Here is a 25,770-nt window from a genome sequence, read left to right as displayed (position 1 = left end):
CGTGACGTTTATGGACCCACTCATTTTGTGAGGCAGGGAGGTGTTTCCAGGCAACTAGGTACTGAGTTGTTCCACGATATCTCCTAGAGTCAAGGATCTCTTTTATTTCGAAGTGTTGTTCCCCCTCCACCATGATTGGAGGTGGTGGGGGGGGGATTTTTGGCCGTAGAGGTGACTGATGCTCTCTTTTCAGCAAGCTGCAATGAAAAATTGGGTGTATTTGCCTGAGGTTTTTGGGTAATTCTAATTCTACTGTTACTGGATTTATGATCCTTTTAATTGGAAAAGGTCCTATATATTTTGGTCCAAGTTTTTTACAGGGCTGTAGGGACTTTAGGTATTTTGTAGATAAGTACACCATTTCTCCTATAATGAATGGTGTAGGCTCAACCCTTTTTTTATCGGCTTGTGCTTTGTATGCCCGCCTAGCTTCATCTAGTGATTTTCTGACTATTGGCCAGGTGTTTTGTAGGTTTTCCATCCATTCTTTCAGTGAAGGGATCGTTGGTTCTTTTGGGGTTAACTCTGGCATAGGGTTGAAACTTTGGCCGTTGGCTATTTGAAAAGGAGTGTAGCCTGTGCTGGAGTGGACTGCATTATTGTAGGCAACTTCTGCAAAAGGAAGTAAGTCCGTCCAATCACTCTGTTGGAAATTTAAAAAACATCTCAAATATTGCTCAAGTACCGACTGGCAGCGTTCCGCTTGTCCATCTGTCTGAGGGTGATGGCTAGATGTCAGTCCCTGAGTGGTCCCTAAGAGGGATAAAAATTCCTTCCAAAATGTAGACGTAAATTGCACTCCCCTATCAGAGATGATGCGTTGGGGTGCCCCGTGCAATCTGTAAATGTGCTGGATAAAAAGTTTTGCTAAGGCCTTTGCAGTGGGAATTTTTTGGCAAGGGATAAAGTGCACCTGTTTGGAAAATAGGTCCGTGACTGTCCAGATAACAGTATTCCCATTGCTTTCAGGCAATTCCACTATAAAATCCATGGCTATTTCCCTCCAGGGGGCTGAGGGACTTGCCACTGGTTGTAACAGCCCTGGCGATTTCCCTTGCAACCTCTTTGCTGATGCACAGGTTGGGCAGCTGGCAACATAACTTTCTATGTCCTTTTTTATTGATGGCCACCAAAATTGCCGTTTAATTAAGTGTAAAGTTTTTACAAATCCAAAATGCCCTGCTGATTTTGTGTCATGGCAAAGTTGCATGAAAGTTAGTCTTTGAGTTGTTGGTATATATAACTTTTCCCCTACCCAAGGCAATCCGTCTCTCATTGTGCACACATGTTTGTTTTTCTGGAACCAATCATCTGTTTCCAAACTTTTTCTGAATTCAATCCCAGTTTGGCTGTCCAGTTGTGGTTTTATTTTGGCTTGGGTTCTTGTGGTTACTGGCGCTGCCAGTTGTGATTCTGCCATTATTGGTCTAGAGTCTGTGGTTCGTGCGCTGTTATATTGGGGCATGCGAGATAGTGCATCTGCCAGGAAGTTCTTTCTTCCTGGTAAATGTTTGAGCTTAAATTGGAATTGGTGAAAATGCTGGGACCAGCGGGCTTGTTTGGGATTGAGTTTCCTGGGAGTTTTCAGGGCTTCTAAATTTTTGTGATCAGTCCATACCTGGAAGGGGATTTTGTTGCCTTCCAGGAACTGTCGCCACGTGAGTAATGCCCAACGTATCCCATAAGCCTCCTTCTCCCATACGGGCCAGCGCTGTTCTGTTTCCGTGAGTTTCTTAGATGTATATGCACAGGGTTGCAATACTGCATCATCATTTTCTTGTAATAGCACAGCCCCCACTGCCACATCACTTGCATCTGCCTGTATTATGAAGGGTTTGTCCATGTCTGGGTGCCTTAGTACTGGTTCGGCAGAAAAAAGTCTCTTTAGTCTCTCAAACGCTGCTTGGCACTCCATTGTCCATTTTAGTGGCTGGCTAGGTTTTACTGAGGATGTTCCCTTCGTTTTTAGTAAGTTAGTGAGGGGCAAGGCTATCTGTGCAAATGAGGGGATGAATTGGCGGTAAAAATTTGCAAAGCCCAGGAAACTTTGTAGTTGCTTTCTTGTGCGGGGTGGTGCCCATTCTAATACTGCTCTGACCTTCTCTGGGTCCATTTCAATGCCCTGTGGGGATATGCGATAGCCTAGGTAGTCTATCCTTTCCTGGTGGAATTCGCATTTTGAGAGTTTGGCATATAGGTGAGCGGCTCGCAGCTTCTTTAAAACCGCTCTGACAAGTTTGACGTGTTCTTCTTTTGTTTCGGTAAAGATAAGAATGTCGTCCAAGTAAACAAGGACCCCCTTAAACAGGTGCTCCCTTAGAACGTCATTGATTAATTGCATAAAGACTGCAGGGCCCCCTTGTAATCCAAATGGCAAGACTTTGAATTGATAGCACCCCATGGGGCAGTTAAATGCAGTCTTCCATTCGTCCCCTTCCTTGATTCTTACTCGATAGTAAGCTTCCCTTAAGTCTAGTTTAGAAAAAATTTTCCCTTTCGATAGGTGTGACAGCATGTCTTTCATGAGGGGCAGCGGGTATAGGTTGCTTTCACTGATTGTATTCAGGGCCCTATAATCCACGCATAAACGTAAAGAGCCATCCTTCTTCTCTCTAAAAAGGACCGGGGCAGCCACTTTAGGCTTGGCTGGCTCAATGAAACCTCTCTCCAGGTTTTTTTTTATAAATCTTTCCATTTCCTCCTTCTCCTTTGGGCTCATGGAGTATAATCTGGGCTTCGGGAGTTTTGCCCCAGGCTTGAATTCAATGGTACAGTCTGTGGGTCGGTGGGGGGGAAGCTCATTCGCCCTCTCCTCACTGAAGACTTCAGCAAGGTCCCTATATTCCTCTGGTATTTCTGTTAATCTTTTTTCCTCTCCTATGGATGCTTTTTCTATTCTTGATTCTGGTAGCCTCCCTTGGGGTTTTAAGTCCATAGGGTCCCCCTTCGGGAATTTGATTTCTGTCGTCCTCCAATTTACCCAGGGGTTCCATTTTTTCAACCATTCCATCCCTAGAATCATTGGGCATTCCATACCTGGGGTCACCACAAACGTTAAGTCCTCTTCATGGTTGCCCAGGGAGAGATGTATTGGCAAAGTGGCTAGGGTAGCTGGCACCCCCCCTGCTATGGATCCATCTAGCTGGCCAAATGAGATTGGTTGTTCCAGTCTCCTGGATGGGATGCCCAGATTCCCCACTAGTGTTGGGCTAATGAGGCAGCGGGTGCAGCCAGAGTCTATTAAGGCTTTCACCTTCACAGCTTCGGGCATGGGGGGGATTAATATAGTCACTGTTTTGAAGATGGGTGTGATGCATCCACTTACCAGGGGTTCGCCCTCCGAGCTGTCATCTGAGGCATCCACCGGCCCTGTGGTGTAGGCTGGAGTCCTTTCCCCTTGGTGAGCAGAGGTGGGGGTTTCTGCAATTTCCATCATTCTCATGGCCGTTTCTTTTGGCTTAGCTGAATACTTTCCGGGTTTGTTGATTGGGGATCTGTCTGGGTTGTGTTGGGGGGCCTTTGAGCGGCATTCTACAGCTCGATGCCCTTCTCTTCCGCACTTGAAACATCCCATTTGCTTCTTGGCTGTATCCGATGATTTCACCGGTTGGTGTGTCAGCTCAGGCGGGGGGCGGCTCCATTGTTTTCCTCGGCGGTGCCTCTTCAATATGTCGATCTCTGCTTCCTCTGCCAAGACGTACCATTCCTCAAGTCGATGTGGGTCCCCTCGGGGTAGGCAAGCATCATATAGATCATAGTTTAGTCCGTCTTTGAAATGGCCAAGGAGGATGTCTTCTGGCCAATTCAGTTTGCTGGCAATGGCCCGGAATTCTTGTGTATACTCAGCCACTGGGCGTTTGCCCTGCCTCATCGTTGTTATTCTTTCACGGGCTTTGCGATCAGCCAGGGGGTCTTCAAATCGTCTTCTCAAAGAGGACATGAAACGGTTGAAGTTACTGAGTTCTGGGGCATTGGAGTCATGCAAGTTCACTACCCAATCCGCAGCTGGTCCATCCAGGGCAGATTGCACGATCCGGATGCGGGCTTTGTCGCTGGGAATGTCCTGCCCATATTCCTCCATGTAGCTGAGGACTTGGGTTAGGAAAAATCCCAAGCGTGTTGGCTCCCCTTTGAATTTCACTTCCAACGGTGGACGTCTTGGAATGGATCGGTGCCTCTGTTGTGGGTGGTAGTGCCTTCCGTCCAGATTGCCATCTGTGGTCCGGTAGGGGGTGGGAGCTCCTGGATCAGTAGATGTCCCTGGGGTTGCAGGTTCCACGTTCCCCTCGGTGTCTCTCCCTTTGCGGCTCCAGGAACTGGGGCAGCCGTAGGGTTCAGTATTCTCCTCTCCTAGGGAGCTGAGAGTTCTCTTCATCAGGTCAATAGCTTTCTCTAGGATCCAGTCTGAGTACGGTGCCCAGCTTTCTCCCTCTTCACTTGCGTGCAGGGATTTCTCCATCTCCTGCTTCCATTCTGGTTGCTTGGTCCCCCGTCTCAGGGTCACCTTTCTTGATTCCTTTCCCCACTCACTTTTCTTTCCAACGCCCATCGACCAGCGAGGCTTGTGGTCCTGTGTCTCCACCACTTCTTCTCCTGAGGAATCTGGCCTCTCGGATCCCAACATCTGGCAAGGTTCCAACTGGGTCAGCGGCTCTCTTTCCAGGGAGTTTTCCCCCTCTTTTGCTCCATTGTCTGACATGGTAAATTTTTGCAAAATCCCCCGGCAAGGGTCTCCTTCCAGGTGGATTAATTTTGCAAGTCCTGTCTAATGTGAGGACCCACCCCACTTTGCATCTTAAGAAGACAGAACTCTTGGAATAAGCTCTTCCAACAGGAATCCTTTATTAAGAGAAAATGGTTGCAGGCATGCTAGACAGGACTTGGGGTTCAAGCTCTCCCATTCAAGGTTTTAAGGGGTTCCCCAGTAGTCCCACCCAATCAACCCCCCTTCCAGTGATAGTTTCAAGTATCACAATTCCATCCCCTTTCTTCTTCCGTCTGGATGGAGACTTCAGATAACTACATGAAAGGCAATTACTCTTCTTTGATATGTTAAAGCTTAGAGGCCACAATAAACACACATTCAGTCCTTTGAAGTGTGCTGAAGGAAGTGAGGGCCATAAAGCCCCTTTGCTCTCCCCCTTTTCTCCCTCTTATGGCAGAATCCAGAGAAGGCAGAATTGGGAGTTTCTCTGTTTGATAATTAAAGATGAAATATAATTGGATTCTGACACCCATTTTTTCAGTGCTGTTGTAACTTTGAACGGTCACTGAATGAACTGTTGTCGAGGACCAGCTGTATTTGGTTTCTGAGTTCACTCATAAGCGCCTGAGTCCAGGTCACTAGATGGTCCCTGTCCCTACTGGCAGCTCAGAATCTGGTGTGGCAGTGCAGCCATGTGTTTATGTGTTTAACATCTTCTCCAACAGGAAACTTACCTTCTACCTTGGAGACAAAACCAAGGCTACGTTTAAGGTCCGAGCAGATGGACTGCATGCACCAACGAAACTTGGCATCACAGCGATATTTATTAGACCCACAGGTATCATAACATACATCCACCTGGTTGCAGCATTTAGTCATGGCTGGGATGCCCATATCAAGCTGTAAAAAGAATGCCAAGAGACGACAAAATTATTCTGGGGGTTGAAATGATTTTCCCCTCCTTCCATATTTCTCCTATAAAAAAAGCATGTCTCGCCAGACGATGAATATTTTAACAAGTGAAAGTGCTATATATTTGACTGTCCTGCCCAGCAGGAGGACTGCAGTGAAATGTGAGATTATGCAAATTGATCTATTTATTTTGGGAATAAATAGGAACCAGGAGAGGATCTCCTTTAGCTGTATCTGCCTATGGGTTTTAACTGCTTTACAGAATGACAAGATATTGTTCAACGTCCAAGGATGCATTCAGCCAACCTGAATATGTCAACAAAGCAGCAACTGTCCCAAACTTTCTTGGAGATTTACCAGGAAATTTTATAGTTGCAGAGCAAGCCTTTGCTTCTGTTGCATCAGGTTGAAAGTATCAGCAATCAGTGAACAGTGAGCCTGAAGCTTGTGCACTTTAATATGCCATCCAGGGTGAACTTATGCAAAGAAAATATGGAATATGAAAAATGCAAGTTTTATTCAGCAAACACAGATCATTCTTGCAACAAAGAATTCTGTGATTAGGGGACTGGAGGCTAAAACATATAAGGAACAGTTGCTGGAATTGGGTATGTCTAGTTTAATGAAAAAGAAGGACTAGGGGTGACATGATAGCAGCATTCCAATATCTCAGGGGCTGCCACAAAGAAGAGGAAATCAAGCTATTCTCCAAAGCATGAAAAGGCAACACAAGAATCAATGAATGGAAACTAACCAAGGAGAGAAGCAACCTAAAATAAGGAGAAATTTTCTGACAGTTAGAACAATTAATCAGTGGAACAACCTGCCTCCAGAAGTTGTGAATGCTCCAACATTGGAATTTTTTAAGAGACTGGACAGCCATTTGTCTGAAATGGTATAGGGCCATGGTGACGAACTTATGGCTCGTGTGCCACAAGTGACACGCAGAGCCCTCTCTGTGGGCATGCAAGCCGTTGCCCCGGTCCTAGGCCTTCAGCTGGGTTTTATAAAACCCTTTTGCTTTAGGGCGCCACCGTGTGCAAAATAAAAAAAAAGGTTCAATCAATCAATCAATTTCAACTTCTCGCAGGCAAAAAAAAGATCTCACAAAGTTGGAATTGATTGATTGAACTTTTTAGTCCCACCCAGTTTGCCATTACCACCGCAGCCACACCCACCCAATGGGCCATGCCCACCCAATTGGCCACACACACCCAATGGGCCATGCCCACTCGGCACACAACGATACATAAGTGGGTTTTGGGTTGCAGTTTGGGCACTCGGTCTCTAAAAGGTTCACCATCACTGGTATAGGGTTTCCTGCATGAGCAGGGGATTGGACTAGAAGATCTCCAAGATCCTTTCCAACTCTTTTATTCTGAATTCTGTAATGTGGGAATTTCACTGCTAGAAAATTGTTCATCTGCTAGGAAATATCAGATGCTGGCTTAATTCTTAAGTCATGGCACCAGCTGAGGTGAGATTAATGGACTTTAATCTTAATCAGATATAAGTTTTTGAGCAATCTTCTTATTGCTAATATTCATGTTAAAGTACTCTGGCCCTTTAACTTTAATTATTAAGACGGTTTTCTAGCCAGCATCCATTTCCAAATCTTCCATTTGTAGAAGATATATTTAACACTACAGCTGTTCCTAACAGTTGGGGATTAAATATTCTGTGTCCAACCAATCAAAGAGTGAATTCTATGGGCAGCGGTCAGACAAAAACAAATTTGTTTTGTCTGCCATAAGCAGCTGGCCATCCCTTTTGGCATGTATAGGAAAATAGCTTGCATAACATGGGGTAAGTGACTGTCTAGGCCAACTTTGAATAGAAATAGTTGAGCAATTGCAGTTATTTGTAACAAAGTCAAACGCTTCTTTCTTCCTGGATGTTTTGATCAATTAATTATTTCATTATTTCGTCAGGGAAATGGGTTGTTAGTACATACACTTTCTGGTACCTTGAGACCCAGGAAATAGGAGCTACAGCCATTGGGTTCTGGAGATTTATAATTTGGTCTAGGCAATGGTGCTTTCCCTGGGGGAAAAAAAAGCAAAGAAAAGTACTTTGTGGCAGCCTTGAAAAGAATTATACAGTATAACATAAAGTCCTGTACGTGCACCTGATGTACTTCAGAGGTTGAATTCCAATTATCATCAGGCCTAGTCAGCATGGCCAGTGATAAGCATGATAAAATCTAGCAGCAGCTCAAAAGCTAAAAATTGCATTTCTGTCTTTTACAATGTTGTTGGAAAATAGGAAAGACAAAGCTAGGATTTGCCAAAGACAAGATCATAAATTTAATTAGGAATCCTTGAAACATAACCAATAGGCATACAGAAGATCAGAAACTTTACGTATGTTAACTCTTCTAACTACAGCTGTCTTTCTATTCTGGACATTTAAGTTTTGAATTGCTCATTCTCCTTCTGAAATATAAAAGTAGACTTTGAAAGGAATTCCTTTTGTCTCAGACTTTTAGCCACTAGTTGTTGCCACTGCAAACAAAAGAACTTTTGGATGTCAAAATTTATGATCAAATAGATGCCACTTCGTATTAACATTAAAGTATTAAACATAAAATAATATGCTGGCAGTCAAAGCCTGCAGTTTTTCTATTCCGTATTTAATATTGCAGTTCATGCCCACATTAGAAACTCAGTAGATTTTTTTTTAAAAGCCTTGCTTTTATTTATTTATACTGTAATAAGGTAATATAACTCAATTACAGAAAGAGAACATTATATTTTTAGAGATAGCATAAAAGAAGCAGGTTTTAAGAGGAAGGATGTATACATGAGAGTTCAAAAGAATCAAAATGTCAATAACAACTGCATAAGGGGAGCCCCAGTGGTGGAATTCAGCCGGTTCGCACCACTTCGGCAGAACCAGTAGCTAATTTTTTGTTGCCCAGGCTCAGAATGGACTTCCGGAAGTGGCATCCACACAGAGAACCAGTTGTTCACATATTTGAATCCCACCACTGGGGAGCCCTGTGTGTCAAATGTGCAGTGCACTTGAAAAAATGGGTGGGGCTTCAAATTACAGGTAGTCCTTGACTTATGACAATTGGGACCAGGATGCCAATTGGTAAGCAATATGGTTATTAAGTGACTTGTGCCGAATTTTAGGACTTTCTTTGCCATTGTTTTGAAGCAAATCACTGCAGTTGTTAAGTGACTTACCAGTCATGGCTTCTCCCATGACTTTGCTTGCCAAAAGTCAGCTGGGAAATTTACAAATTGTGATCATATGACCCTGGGACAGTGTAACCATTGCAAATGCATGCCAGTTGCCAAGTGCCCAAATTTATGATCACAGGACTATGGAGATGCTGCAATGATCATAAGCATGAACACCAATCATAGGTCACTTTTTCAATGCCATTGTAACATCAACAGGTCACTAAATGAATGGTTGTAAGTCAAGGATTACCTGTGTGTGGTTGTGACCATCATTGTGCCCCCTCACCTGCAAAGACCCTGTTTGAGGAAGTTGATAACCTCAAATAAAGAGGAAAACCTAAGCTGCAAGCAAAAATTAACTCTTTTCATTACTTATTAACACAGGTAATAATGTTTAACATAAATGGAGTATAACAACACTATCTGGGCTGGCAAAACAATTCTGAGTCTTAGTCCTCAAAAAGAGTTGAAAAGATAACTGAAACTCAGGTTTAATCTGTTCTGGAAAGCAGTGAGCAGGCAAGTACCCCATCAAAGAGATAATATTCTTTAAAAAAAAATAAATCTCTTCATCCTAGCCCCTTTGTAGATGGTTTTCCTAATACAGTCCCATCTTGCAGATAGTGAAAAATGTGCTATTTCACATGTTGTCAACATCATTTCAACAGGGAAACCCACTCACACTGCAAAAGAATTCATCTTTGGACAGAGATGATTAGTACTGGAAAAAGAAGATTATCTGTCAAACATTTGCTTAGTGCAAAACAAACCTGAAATTTGCTTCACTGTATTTTCAGAGTTGCAAGTCCTAGTCCTCCTAGGTAAACTAGACCGGAAGCACAACTAGATGAACTCATTTTACCTCATTCTAAAATGCCATTGACATAATCTTGCAAGCTACAAAAGATCAACATTGGATGGAACCTGCGGAGAAGCTGGCACCTGGCCATGATGAAAACTGGGAAGTTTGGCAATCACTAAATAGACTTTGCATCTTAAGAAGACAGACCTCTTGGAATAATTCTTCCAACAGGAATCCTTTATTAAGAAGAAGTGGTTGCAGGCGTGCTAGACAGGACTTGGGGTCCAAGCCCTCCCATTCAAGGTTTTAAGGGGTTCCCCAGTAGTCCCACCCAATCAACCCCCCTTCCAGTGATAGTTTCAGGTATCACAATTCCACCCCCTTTTTTCTTTCTTCCGTCTGGATGGAGACTTCAGATAAACTACATGAAAGGCAAATACCCTTCTTTGTTATGGTAAGGTTCTTTGCTAACGCTTTGAGGTTACAATAAACACACATTCAGCATTCAGCTCCTTAGAAGTATACTGAAGGAAGTGAGGGCCATAAAGCCCCTTTGTTCTCCCCCTTCTCTCCCTCTTATGGCAGAATCCAGAGAAGGCAGAATTGGGAGTTTCTATATTTGATAATTAAAGATGAAATATAATTGGATTCTGACATCCGGCCCCTCTTAAAAATAAGAGAGATCCACCTGAAAGAAAACAAAACAAGTATAAAATTTAGTCAGGCTTGTTAGGATACTCTGTGTGAAACTTCTTCAATAGCTTCGGGGCTCTGACATGACGTTTATGGACCCACTCGTTTTGTGAGGGAGGGAGGTGTTTCCAGGCAACTAGGTACTGAGTTGCTCCATGATATCTCCTAGAATCAAGGATTTCCTTTATTTCGAAGTGTTGTTCACCCTCCACCATGAGTGGAGGTGGTGGGGGGGGGATTTTTGGCCGTAGAGGTGACTGATGCTCTCTTTTCAGCAAGCTGCAATGAAAAATTGGGTGTATTTGCCTGAGATTTTTGGGTAATTCTAATTCTACTGTTACTGGATTTATGATTCTTTTAATTGGAAAAGGTCCTATATATTTTGGTCCAAGTTTTTTTACAGGGCTGTAGGGACTTTAGGTATTTTGTAGATAAGTACACCATTTCTCCTATAATGAATGGTGTAGGCTCAACCCTTTTTTTATCGGCTTGTGCTTTGTATGCCTGCCTAGCTTCATCTAGTGCTTTTCTAACTATTGGCCAGGTGTTTTGTAGTTTTTCCATCCATTCTTTCAGTGAAGGGATCGTTGGTTCATTTGGGGTTAATTCTGGCATGGGGCTGAAACTTTGACCGTTGGCTACTTGAAAAGGAGTGTAACCTGTGCTGGAGTGGACTGCATTATTGTAGGCAACTTCTGCAAAAGGGAGTAAGTCTGCCCACTCAGTTTGCTGGAAACTAAGAAAACATCTTAAATATTGCTTAAGTACGGAGTTCATTTTTTCAGCCCCCCCCCCATTTCCTTGAGGGTGGTGGCTAGATGTCAGTCCCTGAGTGGTTCCTAAGAGGGATAAAAATTCCTTCCAAAATGCAGACGTAAATTGCACCCCCCTGTCAGAGATGATGCGTTGGGGTGCCCCATGCAATCTGTAAATGTGTTGGATGAAAAGTTTTGCTAAGGCTTTTGCAGTGGGAATCTTTTGGCAAGGGATAAAGTGCACCTGTTTGGAAAACAAGTCCGTGACCATCCAGACCACAGTATTCCCATTGCTTTCTGGCAATTCCACTATAAAATCCATGGCTATTTCTCTCCAGGGGGCTGAGGGACTTGCCACTGTTTGCAATAGTCCTGGCAATTTCCCTTGCAACCTCTTTGCCGTGGCACATTTTGGACAACTGGCTACATAACTTTCTATGTCCTTTTTCATGGATGGCCACCAAAATTGTCGTTTAATTAAATGTAAAGTTTTTACAAATCCAAAATGCCCTGCTGATTTTGTGTCATGGCAAAGCTGCATGAAAGTGACTCTTTGAGTTGTTGGTATATATAATTTTTCCCCTACCCAAGGCAACCCGTCTTTCATTGTGCACACATTTTTGTTTTTCTGGAACCATTCATCTGTTTCCAAACTTTTTCTGAATTCAATTCCAGTTTGGCTGTCCAGTTGTGGTTTTAATTTGGCTTGGGTTCTTGTGGTTACTGGTGCTGCCAGTTGTGACTCTGCCAGTTCTTTCTTCCTGGTAAATGCTTGAGCTTAAATTGGAACTGGTGAAAATGCTGGGACCAGCAGGCTTGTTTGGGATTGAGTTTCCTGGACGTTTTCAGGGCTTCCAAATTTTTGTGATCAGTCCACACCTGGAAGGGGATTTTGTTGCCTTCCAGGAATTGTCGCCACGTGAGTAATGCCCAACGTATCCCATAAGCCTCCTTCTCCCATACGGGCCAGCGCTGTTCTGTTTCTGTGAGTTTCTTGGATGTATATGCACAGGGTTGCAATACTCCTTCATTGTTTTCTTGTAATAGAACAGCCCCCACTGCCACATCACTCGCATCTGCCTGTATTACGAAGGGCTTGTCCATGTCTGGGTGCCTTAGTACTGGTTCGGCAGAAAAAAGTCTCTTTAGTCTCTCAAACGCTGCTTGGCACTCCATTGTCCATGTTAGTGGCTGGCTAGGTTTTACTGAGGATGTTCCCTTTGTTTTTAGCAAGTTAGTGAGGGGCAAGGCTATCTGGGCAAATGAGGGGATGAATTGGCGGTAAAAGTTTGCAAAACCCAGGAAGCTTTGTAGTTGCTTTCTTGTGCGGTGTGGTGCCCAATTTAATACTGCTTTGACTTTCTCTGGGTCCATTTCAATGCCCTGGGGGGATATGCGATAACCTAGGTAGTCTATCCTTTCCTGGTGGAATTCTCATTTTGAGAGTTTGGCATATAGGTGGGCGGCTCGCAGCTTCTTTAAAACCGCTCTGACAAGGTTGACGTCTTCCTCTTTTGTTTCAGTAAAGATAAGAATGTCGTCCAAGTATGGACTTCCGGTGGTTAAGGCGGTGGAGATGGCGGCTACTTTGTAGCCGTCCTCCTGAGATGGTGTTAGATCCGCGGAGCACAGCGTTCATCAGCTGGCCCGCGGCTCGCAATCCTCTTCCCGGGCGAAGGGAAGGGGTAGAGATCGCATGAATAGAGGTAGAACCTCTTAACCTTCCCTGGATTTTTATTTTAGGGGGGTAGAAAGAGTGCTCCCTCGGAGTTCATTGCCTTCTCCGCCTCTCAGCTGTCTTTGTTTCTTCGGAAACAAAGCGAAACGCCGCTACCATCTCCGTATTCAAAGTAACTGTGAGTAATTTTAAACCGGACAGAACTGTTTAAAGGACTTTATTTATAGTTTAGCTTTATTTTATTATTTTTTTTAGTTTACTTAGTTTATTTAGTATGTGCTGATTTTTTTTTATTTTTCGAGCTTTCTTTTTTTTTCTCGCGGGCGGAAAAGTGAGAGTGAAAGTAAAATGGCGTTTTGAAAGTTTTTCTTTTGAAAGACGGACTGGCTGAATTATTGCTTAATACTGTTTTCTTTTTTAAGTATTTTTCTATCTTCTGGGAGTTTTCCAAATTGATTCTATTTTATTCTATTTTATTTTATTTTTAATCTTTTGGATTTTTTATTTTTTACTGGTATTTTTATGAAGAAAGGAAGATAAATTAAAATGGCTTCAAAACGACAACCAGCCACTACAGCTCCTAAGGTAATCTCTTCTCCTGTTACTTCTACTGGGCAACAACAACTTAAAATAATACCCTCAGTGCAGCAACCTAAAACTACTCCACCTTCACCTCCCCCATCTGGTACATCAGCACAAGACATTAAAGAAATAATGGTAAATGCTGTGTCACAGTTTAGGGAGGAAATGAAGCAATTGTTGGAACAGAATAAATCTGAAAGTAAGGAAGAAATGAAGCAAGAGATGAAGGAACTTTTAGAACAGAATAATACTATTTTGAGGGATGATATACTTTTAGCTTTATCTGGAGTGGCCTCAGTGGTCGTGAAGCTGGACTCTAGAGTGGAGGAAATTGAAGAAACAGTAGAACTTTTGGATTATAAATTCCAAGATATGGAGAAAAAAGTGGAAGCTTCACAAGATGATATTCTTATGTTCCAGTATAGACAGATGGAATATGCTTTGAGAATAAGAGGCCTGAAAGAAGATAAAACCCAAGACTTGATGGAAATGGTGATTAATGACTTGGCTGTTATTTTGAATATAGATAAAGATGAGTTACGTGGGGAAGTGGAAAGAATTTATAGAGTTAATTCTTGGATTGCAAAACAGAAGAATCTGCCTAGAGATGTGGTGATATATTTTGCTAAGAAGTCTTTGCGAAACCAGATTTTGCAAATTTTCTACAACAAAAGATTCCAGATTGCTGCCCAAGATATTATTATATTAAAGGAAATTCCACATAAAATTTTAAGAAGCAGAAAAGATTTTGCTTTTTTAGCAAATGAACTTAAAGCAAGACTGATGCCATTTAGATGGGAGATTCCGATGGGTATTGTCCTGAGCCATGCGGGGACACGTTACAGACTTAATACAGTTGCTAAAGCTAAGGATTTTTACAAAACGGTCCTGGGTGCAGGCTCACCTCTGCCCATGATGCACAAAGTCTTGAGTGATAAAGAGATGGAACAGAAACCTGAAGGTACAGGTGTGATGACTGCTGGACAGGTGGTATGGATGTCCCAAGCAGAGGTTAAAGAACAGAGAATGACCCGTGCAGCACATAAACGCAAAGAAAAAGAACAACAGAAAAAAGAAAAAGAAATTAAAGAATCTACTCAGCAAATTGTCTCAATGCCGGTGGGAGGAGCAAGACCCAAAAGCTCTGCAACATACTCTTCAGTAGCAGAATTTGAGGGGATCTTCTCCAGGCTCAAGGCCAAGGGAGATGGCAAAGCTCCTGACCTGGAATGTTAATGGATTAAATATTCCTCAAAAGAGAAAAAAAATCTACCATTATTTAAAGCAACACAACAATGATATTATCTGTTTGCAAGAAACTCATATTACATCTAAAGACCAAAAATATTTAAACAATCCTCGTTTGGGATCTCATTTTGTATCTCCCGCCCCTGGGAAAAAAGGGGGTGTGGTAATCTATGTTAAGAAGAATTTATCTGCTATCCTGTTAGAATCAGATCCTCATGGAAGATATGTTATGCTTGAACTTGGTTTATATGGCAAGAAAATTCTTATCGTGGGGCTGTATGCACCAAACCAGCAACAGGAGCAATTCTACAGGTTGCTACATCAGAAAATAACCTTGTTGGACTATAGATCTGTGATTTTAATGGGAGACTGGAATGGTGTCTTAGATATACAAAAGGATAAAAAAGGCTCTTCTACTTTTTTTAAACAGGCTAAGCTACCTAAAGCCTTCTTTGACATGAAAGAAGATTGGGAATTGAGAGACTATTGGCGTGAACGTAACCAGGAAGAAAGGGACTTTACCTTCTTCTCAGATAGACACCAATCTTTCTCAAGAATTGATTTTTTTTTATTACAACAGATTTATACAACAGGGTGAAGAATGTAAAAATTTTTCCTAGGACATTGTCTGATCATAGTCCAGTTTGGATGGAACTGTTTGCCGAGAAAGAAGACAGGAGATCCTGGAGGGTGAATGAGAATTTATTTAAACAAGAAAAAAATGTCCATAAACTAAAGGAATGTTTAAAGGAATATTTTGCTTTAAATATGAATAAGGGAACATCAATGTCAATGGTGTGGGATGCAAGTAAAGCTTTTATGAGTGGTATTTTGATAAAAATGAATAACTTGCATAGACAGAAACAGATTCAGAAACGTAAAGATTTAGAAGAGGAGATTAAATTAAAAGAGAAACTCCTAATTTCAAATCCTTTAGATGAAAAGGTGAAAGGAGCTATAAAATTGTTAAAAACACAATTTAACATGTTGATGGCTGATCAAGCTGCAACCAATTTACTATTTATGAAACAAAATACATTTTGTAATGCTAATAAACCAGGGAGATGGTTGGCTTATCAGTTAAGAAAAAAACAGAAACAGAGGAATATAGATAAAATAAATTATAATGGTAAATTGGTTTATCAGAAAGAATTGATTAAGAAATCTTTTTTAGAATACTACCAAAAATTATACAAGAGTACTAATATTCAAACTACAGATATAAACAATTATTTAGTTAAAGTTAATTTTCCTAAATTAACAGAAGATCAGGAAAAAGAGATTAATGGTTTAATTACTAAGGAAGAAATTGTTACAGCTATTAAACAATTGAAATTGGGCAAAGCGCCGGGTACGGATGGGTTGACATCTATTTATTATAAAACTCTAGTAGAAGAGATGACTCAACCGTTGTGTGAATTGTTTAATAACTTATTACAGGGGTTAGAGATCCCTCCATCTTGGCGTAATGCATTTATATCATTGATTCCAAAAGACAATCAAGATCTTACATTGCCTAAAAATTATAGGCCTATATCTCTTTTAAATGTGGATTATAAAATTTTTGCAAAAAATTTAGCTAATAGGTTTATGGGGATTTTGCAGCAGATTATACATAAGGATCAATCGGGTTTTATAACTGGAAGGTATATGAAAAATAACGTTAGACAAATTATTAACTTATTAGAGTATTTAGAAAAGAATAACCAAGTCTCTGCAGGCTTGATATTTTTGGATGCTGAAAAAGCCTTTGACCAAGTGAAATGGCAGTTTATGTTATGTTTAATTAAGGAGATGAATTTTGGACAAAATATATTACAAGTACTATCTAATATATATCAAAAACAGACTGCTCAACTTATTGTAACTGGGGGTTTGTCAGAGGCTTTTGTAATAGAAAAAGGTACAAGACAGGGATGCCCGTTATCCCCGTTATTGTTTGTTTTAACATTGGAAATATTGTTGATTAAACTTCGGGAGTCTCAAGAAATAAAAGGAATAGAAATTAATAAAAAAGAATATAAATTAAGAGCCTTTGCAGATGACTTGGTTGTTACTTTGTCTCAACCTATTTGTTCGGTGGTAAAATTATTACAATTGATCCAACAATATGGACGTGTTTCTGGTTTTAAAATTAATAATAATAAGACCAAAATATTAGCTAAAAATATGACTAATGGTGATAAACAGGTTTTAGTTAAGTTAACAGACTTTGAAATTGTTGATAAGGTAAAATATTTGGGGGTTACATTATCTGCTTCCAATGCAAAACTGTATAAAAATAACTATGAAAAGTTGTGGACGGAGATACAGAAGGATTTAAAAAATTGGAACAATTTACAGTTATCCCTTATGGGTAGAATTGCAGTTATTAAAATGAATGTCCTGCCAAAGTTTATTTTTCTGTTTCAAATGTTACCTATTTTAAAGAGTGATCGTAATTTAGATGAATGGCAAAAAAGTATTAATAAATTTGTTTGGGCAGGGAAAAAACCAAGGGTGAAACTTAAAATAATGCAAGATTTTCGTGAGAGAGGTGGACTCAAGGTACCAAATATGAAATTGTATTATGATGCTGTAGTACTAACATTGATCAGCGATTGGGTGAATTTAACAAATATAGAAATACTTCCTTTGGAAGGTTGGGATTTACTTTTTGGATGGCATGCCTATTTAATATTTAATAAAAAAGTGGATTGGGTTTTTAAGTCTCATATTATAAGAATCTCTTTGATTAGAGTGTGGAGGAAGTATTATAAATTTGATTTTAAAATACCATTATGGGCTATACCTCGGCATGCCATAGAAGGTATAAGGAAAGGGGTTAATATGGATATGGTTTCTTATGCACAGTTACTTAGATGGGATGGCCAAGACTGGCAGTTAAAATCTTTGGAAGAACTAATACATGAAAATCTAACTTATTCATGGTTCCAATATAGACAAATAGTGGACAGATGGAAGATGGATTGTAAAATGGGCTGGCTTAGAGAAGATGAAACTCTCCTAAAACAAGTAAGAGATCAAAGGCCAACCCATATTAAGAGAGTTTATGGGGTTTTAGTGGAATTGGATTCAGAATCTGAATTAGTTAAAGAGTGTATGATTAAATGGGCACAGAATATTGGTGAATCGATTTCAATGGATACTTGGGAACTTATTTGGACAAGAAATGTTAAATTCACACAAGCGCAAAATTTAAGAGAGAATTTTTATAAGATGTTTTATAGATGGCACCTTGATCCAAAGAAAAGGTCCATTATGTACTCTAATTTACAGCCGAAATGCTGGAGATGTGGACACTTGGATGCTACTTATTATCATATCTGGTGGACGTGTAAGCATATAAAAGATTTTTGGATTAAGATATGGTGGAATATTCAGAGAATTTTTAGAAGGAGGGTAAAATTTACTCCGCAATTATTTTTATTAGGTATTGTTACTGATTGTGATGCTAGGGAGGTTATATTGATGCTAAATTTGATTACAGCCGCTAGGCTGTTAATAGGACAATATTGGAAGAATGAATCCTTGCCTATTTTACAAGAGTGGTTTTATAAAGTTTCGTATTTGGCAGAAATGGCAAAGATTTCGGCTTTTTTAAAGGAGCAATCTCAAGAGAAATTTTTTGCGGTATGGGAAAAATGGATAAACTTTATACAACATAATTTAGATATGGAAAAATATTATTTAGCCTTTTTATAACTTGTAATGATTGTTTTTTCTTTCTTTCTTTCTTTCTTCTTCTGTATTATTATTTATATACTTTTCTATATATGTTTTATTTTTCGCCTACCTCTTTCTTTTTTCTTTCTCTCTCTCTTTTCTTTGTCCCTTTTTTCTTCTTCCTTTTTTTTACGTATATTATTATTATATATATTATTATTATGATTTTTATTATTATTATTAATTATCTTATAAATTGTATATGTTATTTTTTAAAATTTGTTAAATAATCCTATATTCAGTTCTGGGAAGTCGGGGGGGGGAGGGGGGGGGGTTTGGGAGGGGGGGGTGGATGTTTATTTGTAAAATTTTTGAAAAAAATTCAATAAAAAAAAAAAAAGAATGTCGTCCAAGTAAACAAGGACCCCCTTAAACAGGTGCTCCCTTAGAACGTCATTGATTAATTGCATAAAGACTGCAGGGCCCCCTTGTAATCCAAATGGCAAGACTTTGAATTGATAGCACCCCATGGGGCAGTTAAATGCAGTCTTCTATTCATCCCCTTCCTTAATTCTCACGCGATAGTAAGCTTCCCTTAGGTCTAGTTTAGAAAAAATTTTTCCCTTTCGATAGGTGTGACAGCATGTCTTTCATGAGGGGCAGAGGGTATAGGTTGCTTTCACTGATTGTATTCAGGGCCCTATAATCCACGCATAAACGTAAAGAGCCATCCTTCTTCTCTCTAAAAAGGACCGGGGCAGCCAATTTAGGCTTGGCTGGCTCAATGAACCCTCTCTCCAGGTTTTTTTTTATAAATCTTTCCATTTCCTCCTTCTCCTTTGGGCTCATGGAGTATAATCTGGGCTTCGGGAGTTTTGCCCCAGGCTTGAATTCAATGGTACAGTCTGTGGGTCGGTGGGGGGGGGAGCTCATTCGCCCTTTCCTCACTGAAGACTTCAGCAAGGTCTCTATATTCCTCTGGTATTTCTGTTAATCCTTTTTCCTCTCCTATGGATGCTTTTTCTATTCTTGATTCTGGTAGCCTCCCTTGGGGTTTTAAGTCCATAGGGTCTCCCTTTGGGAATTTGATTTCTGTTGTCCTCCAATTTACCCAGGGGTTCCATTTTTTCAACCATTCCATCCCTAGAATCATTGGGCATTCCATACCTGGGGTCACCACAAACGTTATGTCCTCTTCATGTTCGCCCAGGGAGAGGTGTATTGGTAGAGTGGCTAGCGTAGCTGGCACCCCCCCCCCTGCTATGGATCCATCTAACTGGCCAAATGAGATTGGTTGTTCCAGTCTTCTCGATGGGATGCCTAGATTTCCCACTAATGTTGGGCTAATGAGGCAGCGGGTGCAGCCAGAGTCTATTAAGGCTTTCACCTTCACAGCTTCGGGCATGGGGGGGATTAATATAGTCACTGTCTTGAGGATGGGTGTGATGCATCCACTTACCAGGGGTTCGCCCTCCGAGCTGTCATCTGAGGCATCCACCGGCCCTGTGGTGTAGGCTGGAGTTCTTTCCCCTTGGTGAGCGGAGGTGGGGGGTACTGCAATTTCCATCATTCTCATGGCCGTTTCTTTTGGCTTAGCTGAAGACTTTCCAGATTTGTTGATTGGGGATCTGTCTGGGTTGTGCTCGGGGACCTTTGAACGGCATTCTACAGCTCGATGCCCTTCTCTTCCGCACTTGAAACACCCCATTTGCTTCTTGGCTGTAGCCGATGATTTCACCGGTTCGTGCGTCAGCTCAGGCGGGGGGCGGCTCCATTGTTTTCCTTGGCGGTGCCTCTTCAATATGTCGATCTCTGCTTCCTCTGCCAAGACGTACCATTCCTCAAGTCGGTGTGGGTCCCCTCGGGGCAGGCAAGCGTCATATAGATCATAGTTGAGTCCGTCTTTGAAATGGCTAAGGAGGATGTCTTCTGGCCAATTCAGTTTGCTGGCAATGGCCCGGAATTCTTGTGTATATTCAGCCACCGGGTGTTTGCCTTGCCTCATCGTTTTTATCCTTTCACGGGCTTTGCGATCAGCCAGGGGGTCTTCAAATCGTCTTCTCAAAGAGGACATGAAACGGTTGAAGTTACTGAGTTCTGGGGCATTGGAGTCATGCAAGTTCACCACCCAATCTACAGCCAGTCCATCCAGGGCAGATTGCATGATCCGGATGCGGGCTTTGTCGCTGGGAATGTCCTGCCCGTATTCCTCCATGTAGCTGAGGACTTGGGTTAGGAAAAACCCCAAGCATGTTGGCTCCCCTTTGAATTTCACCTCCAACGGTGGACGTCTTGGAATGGATCGGTGCCTCCGTTGTTGGTGGTAGTGTCTTCCGTCCAGATTGCCATCTGTGGTCCGGTAGGGGGTGGGGGCTACTGGATCAGTAGATGTCCCCGGGGTTGCAGGTTCCACGTCCCCCTCGGTGACTCTCCCTTTGCGGCTCCAGGAGCTGGGGCGGCCGTAGGGCTCAGGATTCTCCTCTCCTAGGGAGCTGAGAGTTCTCTTCATCAGGTCGATAGCTTTCTCTAGGATCCAGTCTGAGTACGGTGCCCAGCTTTCTCCCTCTTCACTTGTGTGCAGGGATTTCTCCATCTCCTGCTTCCATTCTGGTTGCTTGGTCCCCCGTCTCAGGGTCACCTTTCTTGATTCCTTTCTCCACTCACTTTTCTTTCCAACGCCCATTGACCAGTGAGGCTTGTGGTCCCATGTCTCCACCACTTCTTCTCCTGAGGAATCTGACCTCTCGGATCCCAACATCTGACAAGGTTCCAATTTGGTCAGCGGCTCTCTTTCCAGGGAGTTTTCCCCCTCTCTTGCTCCATTGTCTGACATGGTAAAATTTCTGCAAAATCCCCCGGCAAGGGTCTCCCTTCCAGGTGGATTAATTTTGCAAGTCCTGTCTAATGTAAGGACCCACCCCACTTTGCATCTTGAGAAGACAGAACTCTTGGAATAATTCTTCCAACAGGAATCCTTTATTAAGAAGAAGTGGTTGCAGGCGTGCTAGACAGGACTTGGGGTCCAAGCCCTCCCATTCAAGGTTTTAAGGGTTCCCCAGTAGTCCCACCCAATCAACCCCCCTTCCAGTGATAGTTTCAGGTATCACAATTCCACCCCCTTTTTTCTTTCTTCCGTCTGGATGGAGACTTCAGATAAACTACATGAAAGGCAAATAACCTTCTTTGTTATGGTAAGGTTCTTTGTTGCTAACGCTTTGAGGTTACAATAAACACACATTCAGCATTCAGCTCCTTAGAAGTATACTGAAGGAAGTGAGGGCCATAAAGCCCCTTTGTTCTCCCCCTTCTCTCCCTCTTATGGCAGAATCCAGAGAAGGCAGAATTGGGAGTTTCTATATTTGATAATTAAAGATGAAATATAATTGGATTCTGACATCGCGCACAGGTACAGAAAGAGATAGTTGAATAAATGGGGATATTTAGTGACTTCTGCCTACTGCGAGTTGGAGATCTACAGACAACTACACACATGTACACTTGCCCCTTGTGCTCTTGCCCAATGTACTCTTATGACAGTGCAACAGAATGCTATCGATTTTGCATACTTCTGGGCAAGCGCTGCCTAAATCAGGCTTTTTTACATTTTAAATGTTATATTCTTATGTTTGTATTCATGCATACAATTGCATACAATTTAAATAATGATGCTCGTGACAAGAATACATCAATAAATCTTGCAAAAGTGAAAATACAGACTTCCCACTTCCACTTCTAACTATCTGATTGATTAAGGTGGTCTTCCCCTCCTTTCCCAAGGTCATCTACACATTCTATTACACATCCGCTCTCCCCAGAGAGAAGATTAACCCCAAGCCTGCTGGCCTCTGAAGATCTGATTATGCCATAATGCATGCGGGTGGGATGGGATGCTCATACTTGCGATGTTTTTTGCCTCAGATGCCAATTTGCATTCAGTGTGATATTATTACTAATATCAATTAAGAGCCATGGTGGTGCAGTGGTTAGAATGCAGAATCACAGGCTAATTCTGCCAACTGCCAGCAATTCGATTCTCTCAAGATTGACTCAGCCTTCCATCCTTCCGAGATCGGTAAAATGAGGACCCAGATTGTTGGGGAAAAATATGCTGACTCTGTAAACCACTCTGTAAACCACTATTGCTATTGCTACTATTTTATATTTTTAACTGCAGTTTACCACCCAGAGTCATGAGGCTGAGAAGGATGACTATGTGGAATTCTGGGAGTTGAAGTCCACACATCTTAAAGTTGCCAGGTTGAGAAACAGTATTTTGAGCTATTCAAAGAAACAGGAACACAGATATATATGCACAAACATTCAGTTAAAATTTAAACCTAACCATTTAATGTTAAGACTGTTTCTATAAACAGATTGGCACATTTGAAGTGATTTAACAGATTTTTCAAACAAACACAACAGCAGAACTATAGGCTGTAAAAGACGAAGTAAAAGGCTTTATAGTTCCACGTGTCTTGTGCTTATGTTTTAAGCATGGTGGATGTTGTGCTAAATGGTTCAATATAGATGCCTGCTGATTAGCAGTTGCATTTCAGAGAAATAGCACCTCAAAAGGGATTCCAATGTACAGTATATCCTGCCAAAGACATGGACTTAGAACAAGGCTGATGATAATTATAATAGATTATGGGTAATGTAATTTAATAAGAAAGGAAATGATCCTTCAACTATCCTAGAGCTGACTCCACGGATTTTTCTAGATTAAAAAGAGGGACACTTTGATTTATGTCAAAAAATAACTGGAAGCTGGTAAAATTGTTCCAGCATGATCTTCAAAAGACTCTTCTGATCAAAGCCAAAATACTATAGTTTGAACCATCTATAGTTTCTCAGACACTTTTCAAGGAGAGTGGTATATAGAGCATATTGCCATCATGTAAATGAGGCAATTAAAATATAAATCACTATAAGCAATCTCAGCTCTTTAATGAGGATATTAGAATAACATGCTTTTTTATTATGATGATATAGGAACTGGCACTGAATCTTCTATATACCTTGGAACGTCTAAGTACGAATCAAATGTCTCCCTTTTTAAACCTTAAAGTAAGAGAAGGAAGTCAGAGTAAATTATCAACAATATGAATAGGGAAAAAAAAGAAGGTAAAGAGTTGATTAACAGTGGCTGGGGAATTCATTAGTACCAATTTCAGAGGCTAATGGAGTATAGAAAGTATAATTAAAACAATATCCATTATCAAGCAAACCAGAACAAATAACAAGAATATAATACTTTTCATACACAAGATTATCCGTGCTTTTCTCTTTCACTGTTTCACAGCCACAAGGGACTATGTATGTATCACAAGGACCTGTGTGTGTGTTAATTTCACTGATCCTAAAAATCATTTTTAGTTTTTGTCCAAGGAGAAGAATGGAATGCATCTCTGCATTCTAAAAGAAGAAATCAGTCTTGACAGCACCACATGCAAAAATTTCCCATTCCAGAAGTTATTTGGGCCCTGAATCTATATGGCTAGTCAGGGCAAGTGATTTTCCTCAACCTATGATAGACATCCTTCTAGGTTTTTGGATGGAAGGGGAACATAATATGATTTTATACTAAGAAACCATTCGTGGAATGCATAAATGAGCAGGACTGATGGATAGGGCCATAACAAGTGTGAATGCATGCCCACACATATATTTATATAATACATCCACTCTCTCATTCACTCACCTTTGCCATCCTAATTATTGTCACTGTTTTTCATTGCTGTTTGCAGTTAGAAAACAGTGGTGTGTTACCCATTTCTTAGATGATGTGAGATGTAAAAAAAAAAAAAAAAGACAGGGATTATGGGTCTATGCAAGAAGAAAGGAGAATTACATATAGTCTATGCGTATCCATACTGTTCTAGTCCAGTGTTTGAAAACTAAATTCCATAAGCGCATACTCTAATTACTCTTTCTCAACCTTGTATCCTTCAGCTCTGTAAACAATACTCCATTTCCCCCACTGTTACAGATTGAGGATGAGGGATGTACAGTGATCCTACAAAACTAGAAGGCATTCAAAAGTTCACCTAGTACAGAAAGTAAGTTGGCATTTTGACAAATCTGGCTTCTTAAAATGTGTGGGAAGTAGAACAATTCAATTAGTAAGGCAAAATAAACAATCATTTGGAGAGAGTGCAGCCAATATACCACATTTTAGTTATAGAAACATACTGCAAAGAGAACTGTCACCTTCTAACAGGTGAAAGTTCTAACTTGTTAGAAAAGAAGACAACTTGTTAGAAAAATGATTGCCATCTCAGTTTTTGTAACCAAAGAGTAATGCTGACAGCTTATTATTAGTTGTTTTGCTAGAATAAATGGAACTACAAACATGATATTTAAAGGATACATCCCTTTGTGTAGATGAAATATGTAATCATGTTGATAATAGAGGCAGTGTTGAGTTCAAATATACTAATCTGCATCATAAAAGGGCAGCGGTTCAGTGAAGTAAAACATGACAGTAAGAATACAGTGTCTTGGTCAATTACTTATCATTAAAGCATCTAGTCAAACAAAACAAGGAAACATTGCCTTGTGTAGGGAAACAACAACTGTCAACACAAAATAACAATGTGTCAGGGACTGGATATGAAAGAAGTAGCAGCCGAAATGCTTACCATATCTGCACCTGTATTGACAGACTCCATTCTTTCCTCCTAACAGCTCTGAGACAAAGTCAAAATAGCCATTAACAGCATCAATGCCATCCCGGATGGTCCCAATTCCCCAGTCAGAATAGGAGTTTTCCTCTGGCAATGGAGAAGGAGGGATGACATTATCCTGCATGGTTTCTTCAGTGCATTTCCCTTGACTCAGAGACAAGCACAGAATCAGTGCCCTGATGAACAACTTCATGCTGAAGTTGGACAAAACAAAATTGGGCCCAGGAAATCTCCAAGAACAGAAGCGGTGCCAGTGGGATCGTGATAACAAGACTGAAGATATTTTGAGTGTGCTTTTGCAGTGGACTTTAAACACTGCTGTGTTAACAGGATGGAGTCACCATAATCAGGGAGCACAAAGTTCACATGAAAGCGTGTGTTGCCCAATATTTAAGGGCTTTGATATGCTCTGCCCAGGTGGACGCAGAGGTGGCAGAATTCCAAGGCTAATCATAAACTCCCGCAGACAAACTCATCCTCTCCCCCAAACCTTTGAGTCCCCCATCCACACCTCCATTATGGGTCCATTTAGTTATTTATGGCTTCTGCTGAAATGCCCAGAGCAGTTTATGTTTGAAAAAAAGCATAAAAGAAAGGGAGCCTCCAACCTTAGTTTTTGAAAGACTGGTATTTGCCTGCAACCTTAGGTTTTCCTTGGTCTCAGACCCGAAAAACTGTTCCAAAAGCACATTCCCTTATATTAAAGAGGGAAAAAAGGCCTCTTCCAAGTTGTGCATCACAAAACAATCTTCCAAAGTAGAAAATCCAGCAGGATTTAGTTGTATTCAGTACCTAATCAAACACTAGAATGCAGGAGGCACCTGAAACTCCTGGGATCAATAGTGTTCTGTT

At 41.1% G+C, this 25,770-nt stretch overlaps 1 protein-coding gene across 4 annotated transcripts in view; it reads right to left on the bottom strand.

Annotated features, from left to right (window-relative positions):
- The window catches only part of PLA2G12B (phospholipase A2 group XIIB), a 36,617-nt gene extending 11,154 nt beyond the window's left edge, over positions 1 to 25,463 (bottom strand). Inside the window, exons 1-3 of one of the 4 annotated variants that reach the window (XM_039367708.1) lie at positions 24,874 to 25,463; positions 7,584 to 7,660; positions 5,440 to 5,605 (exon numbers count right to left, since the gene is read on the bottom strand). In XM_039367708.1, coding sequence (XP_039223642.1) covers positions 5,440 to 5,605; positions 7,584 to 7,660; positions 24,874 to 25,111 — 481 coding nt within the window. In that variant the 5' untranslated portion in view covers positions 25,112 to 25,463. Of the gene's footprint in view, positions 1 to 5,439; positions 5,606 to 7,571; positions 7,661 to 24,873 lie in introns of all 4 variants that reach the window. The other 3 variants (XM_039367699.1, XM_039367726.1, XM_039367717.1) reach the window with 3 other exon arrangements.
- Positions 25,464 to 25,770: the final 307 nt, after the last annotated feature.

This window comes from Crotalus tigris, unplaced genomic scaffold (genome assembly GCF_016545835.1).
Source record: "Crotalus tigris isolate CLP2741 ecotype Arizona unplaced genomic scaffold, ASM1654583v1 scf7180000017600.4437325, whole genome shotgun sequence".
NCBI classification, from domain to species: domain Eukaryota; kingdom Metazoa; phylum Chordata; class Lepidosauria; order Squamata; family Viperidae; genus Crotalus; species Crotalus tigris.
Note: the sequence above shows the minus strand (reverse complement) of the source record. Positions and strands in the feature narration are given on the sequence as shown.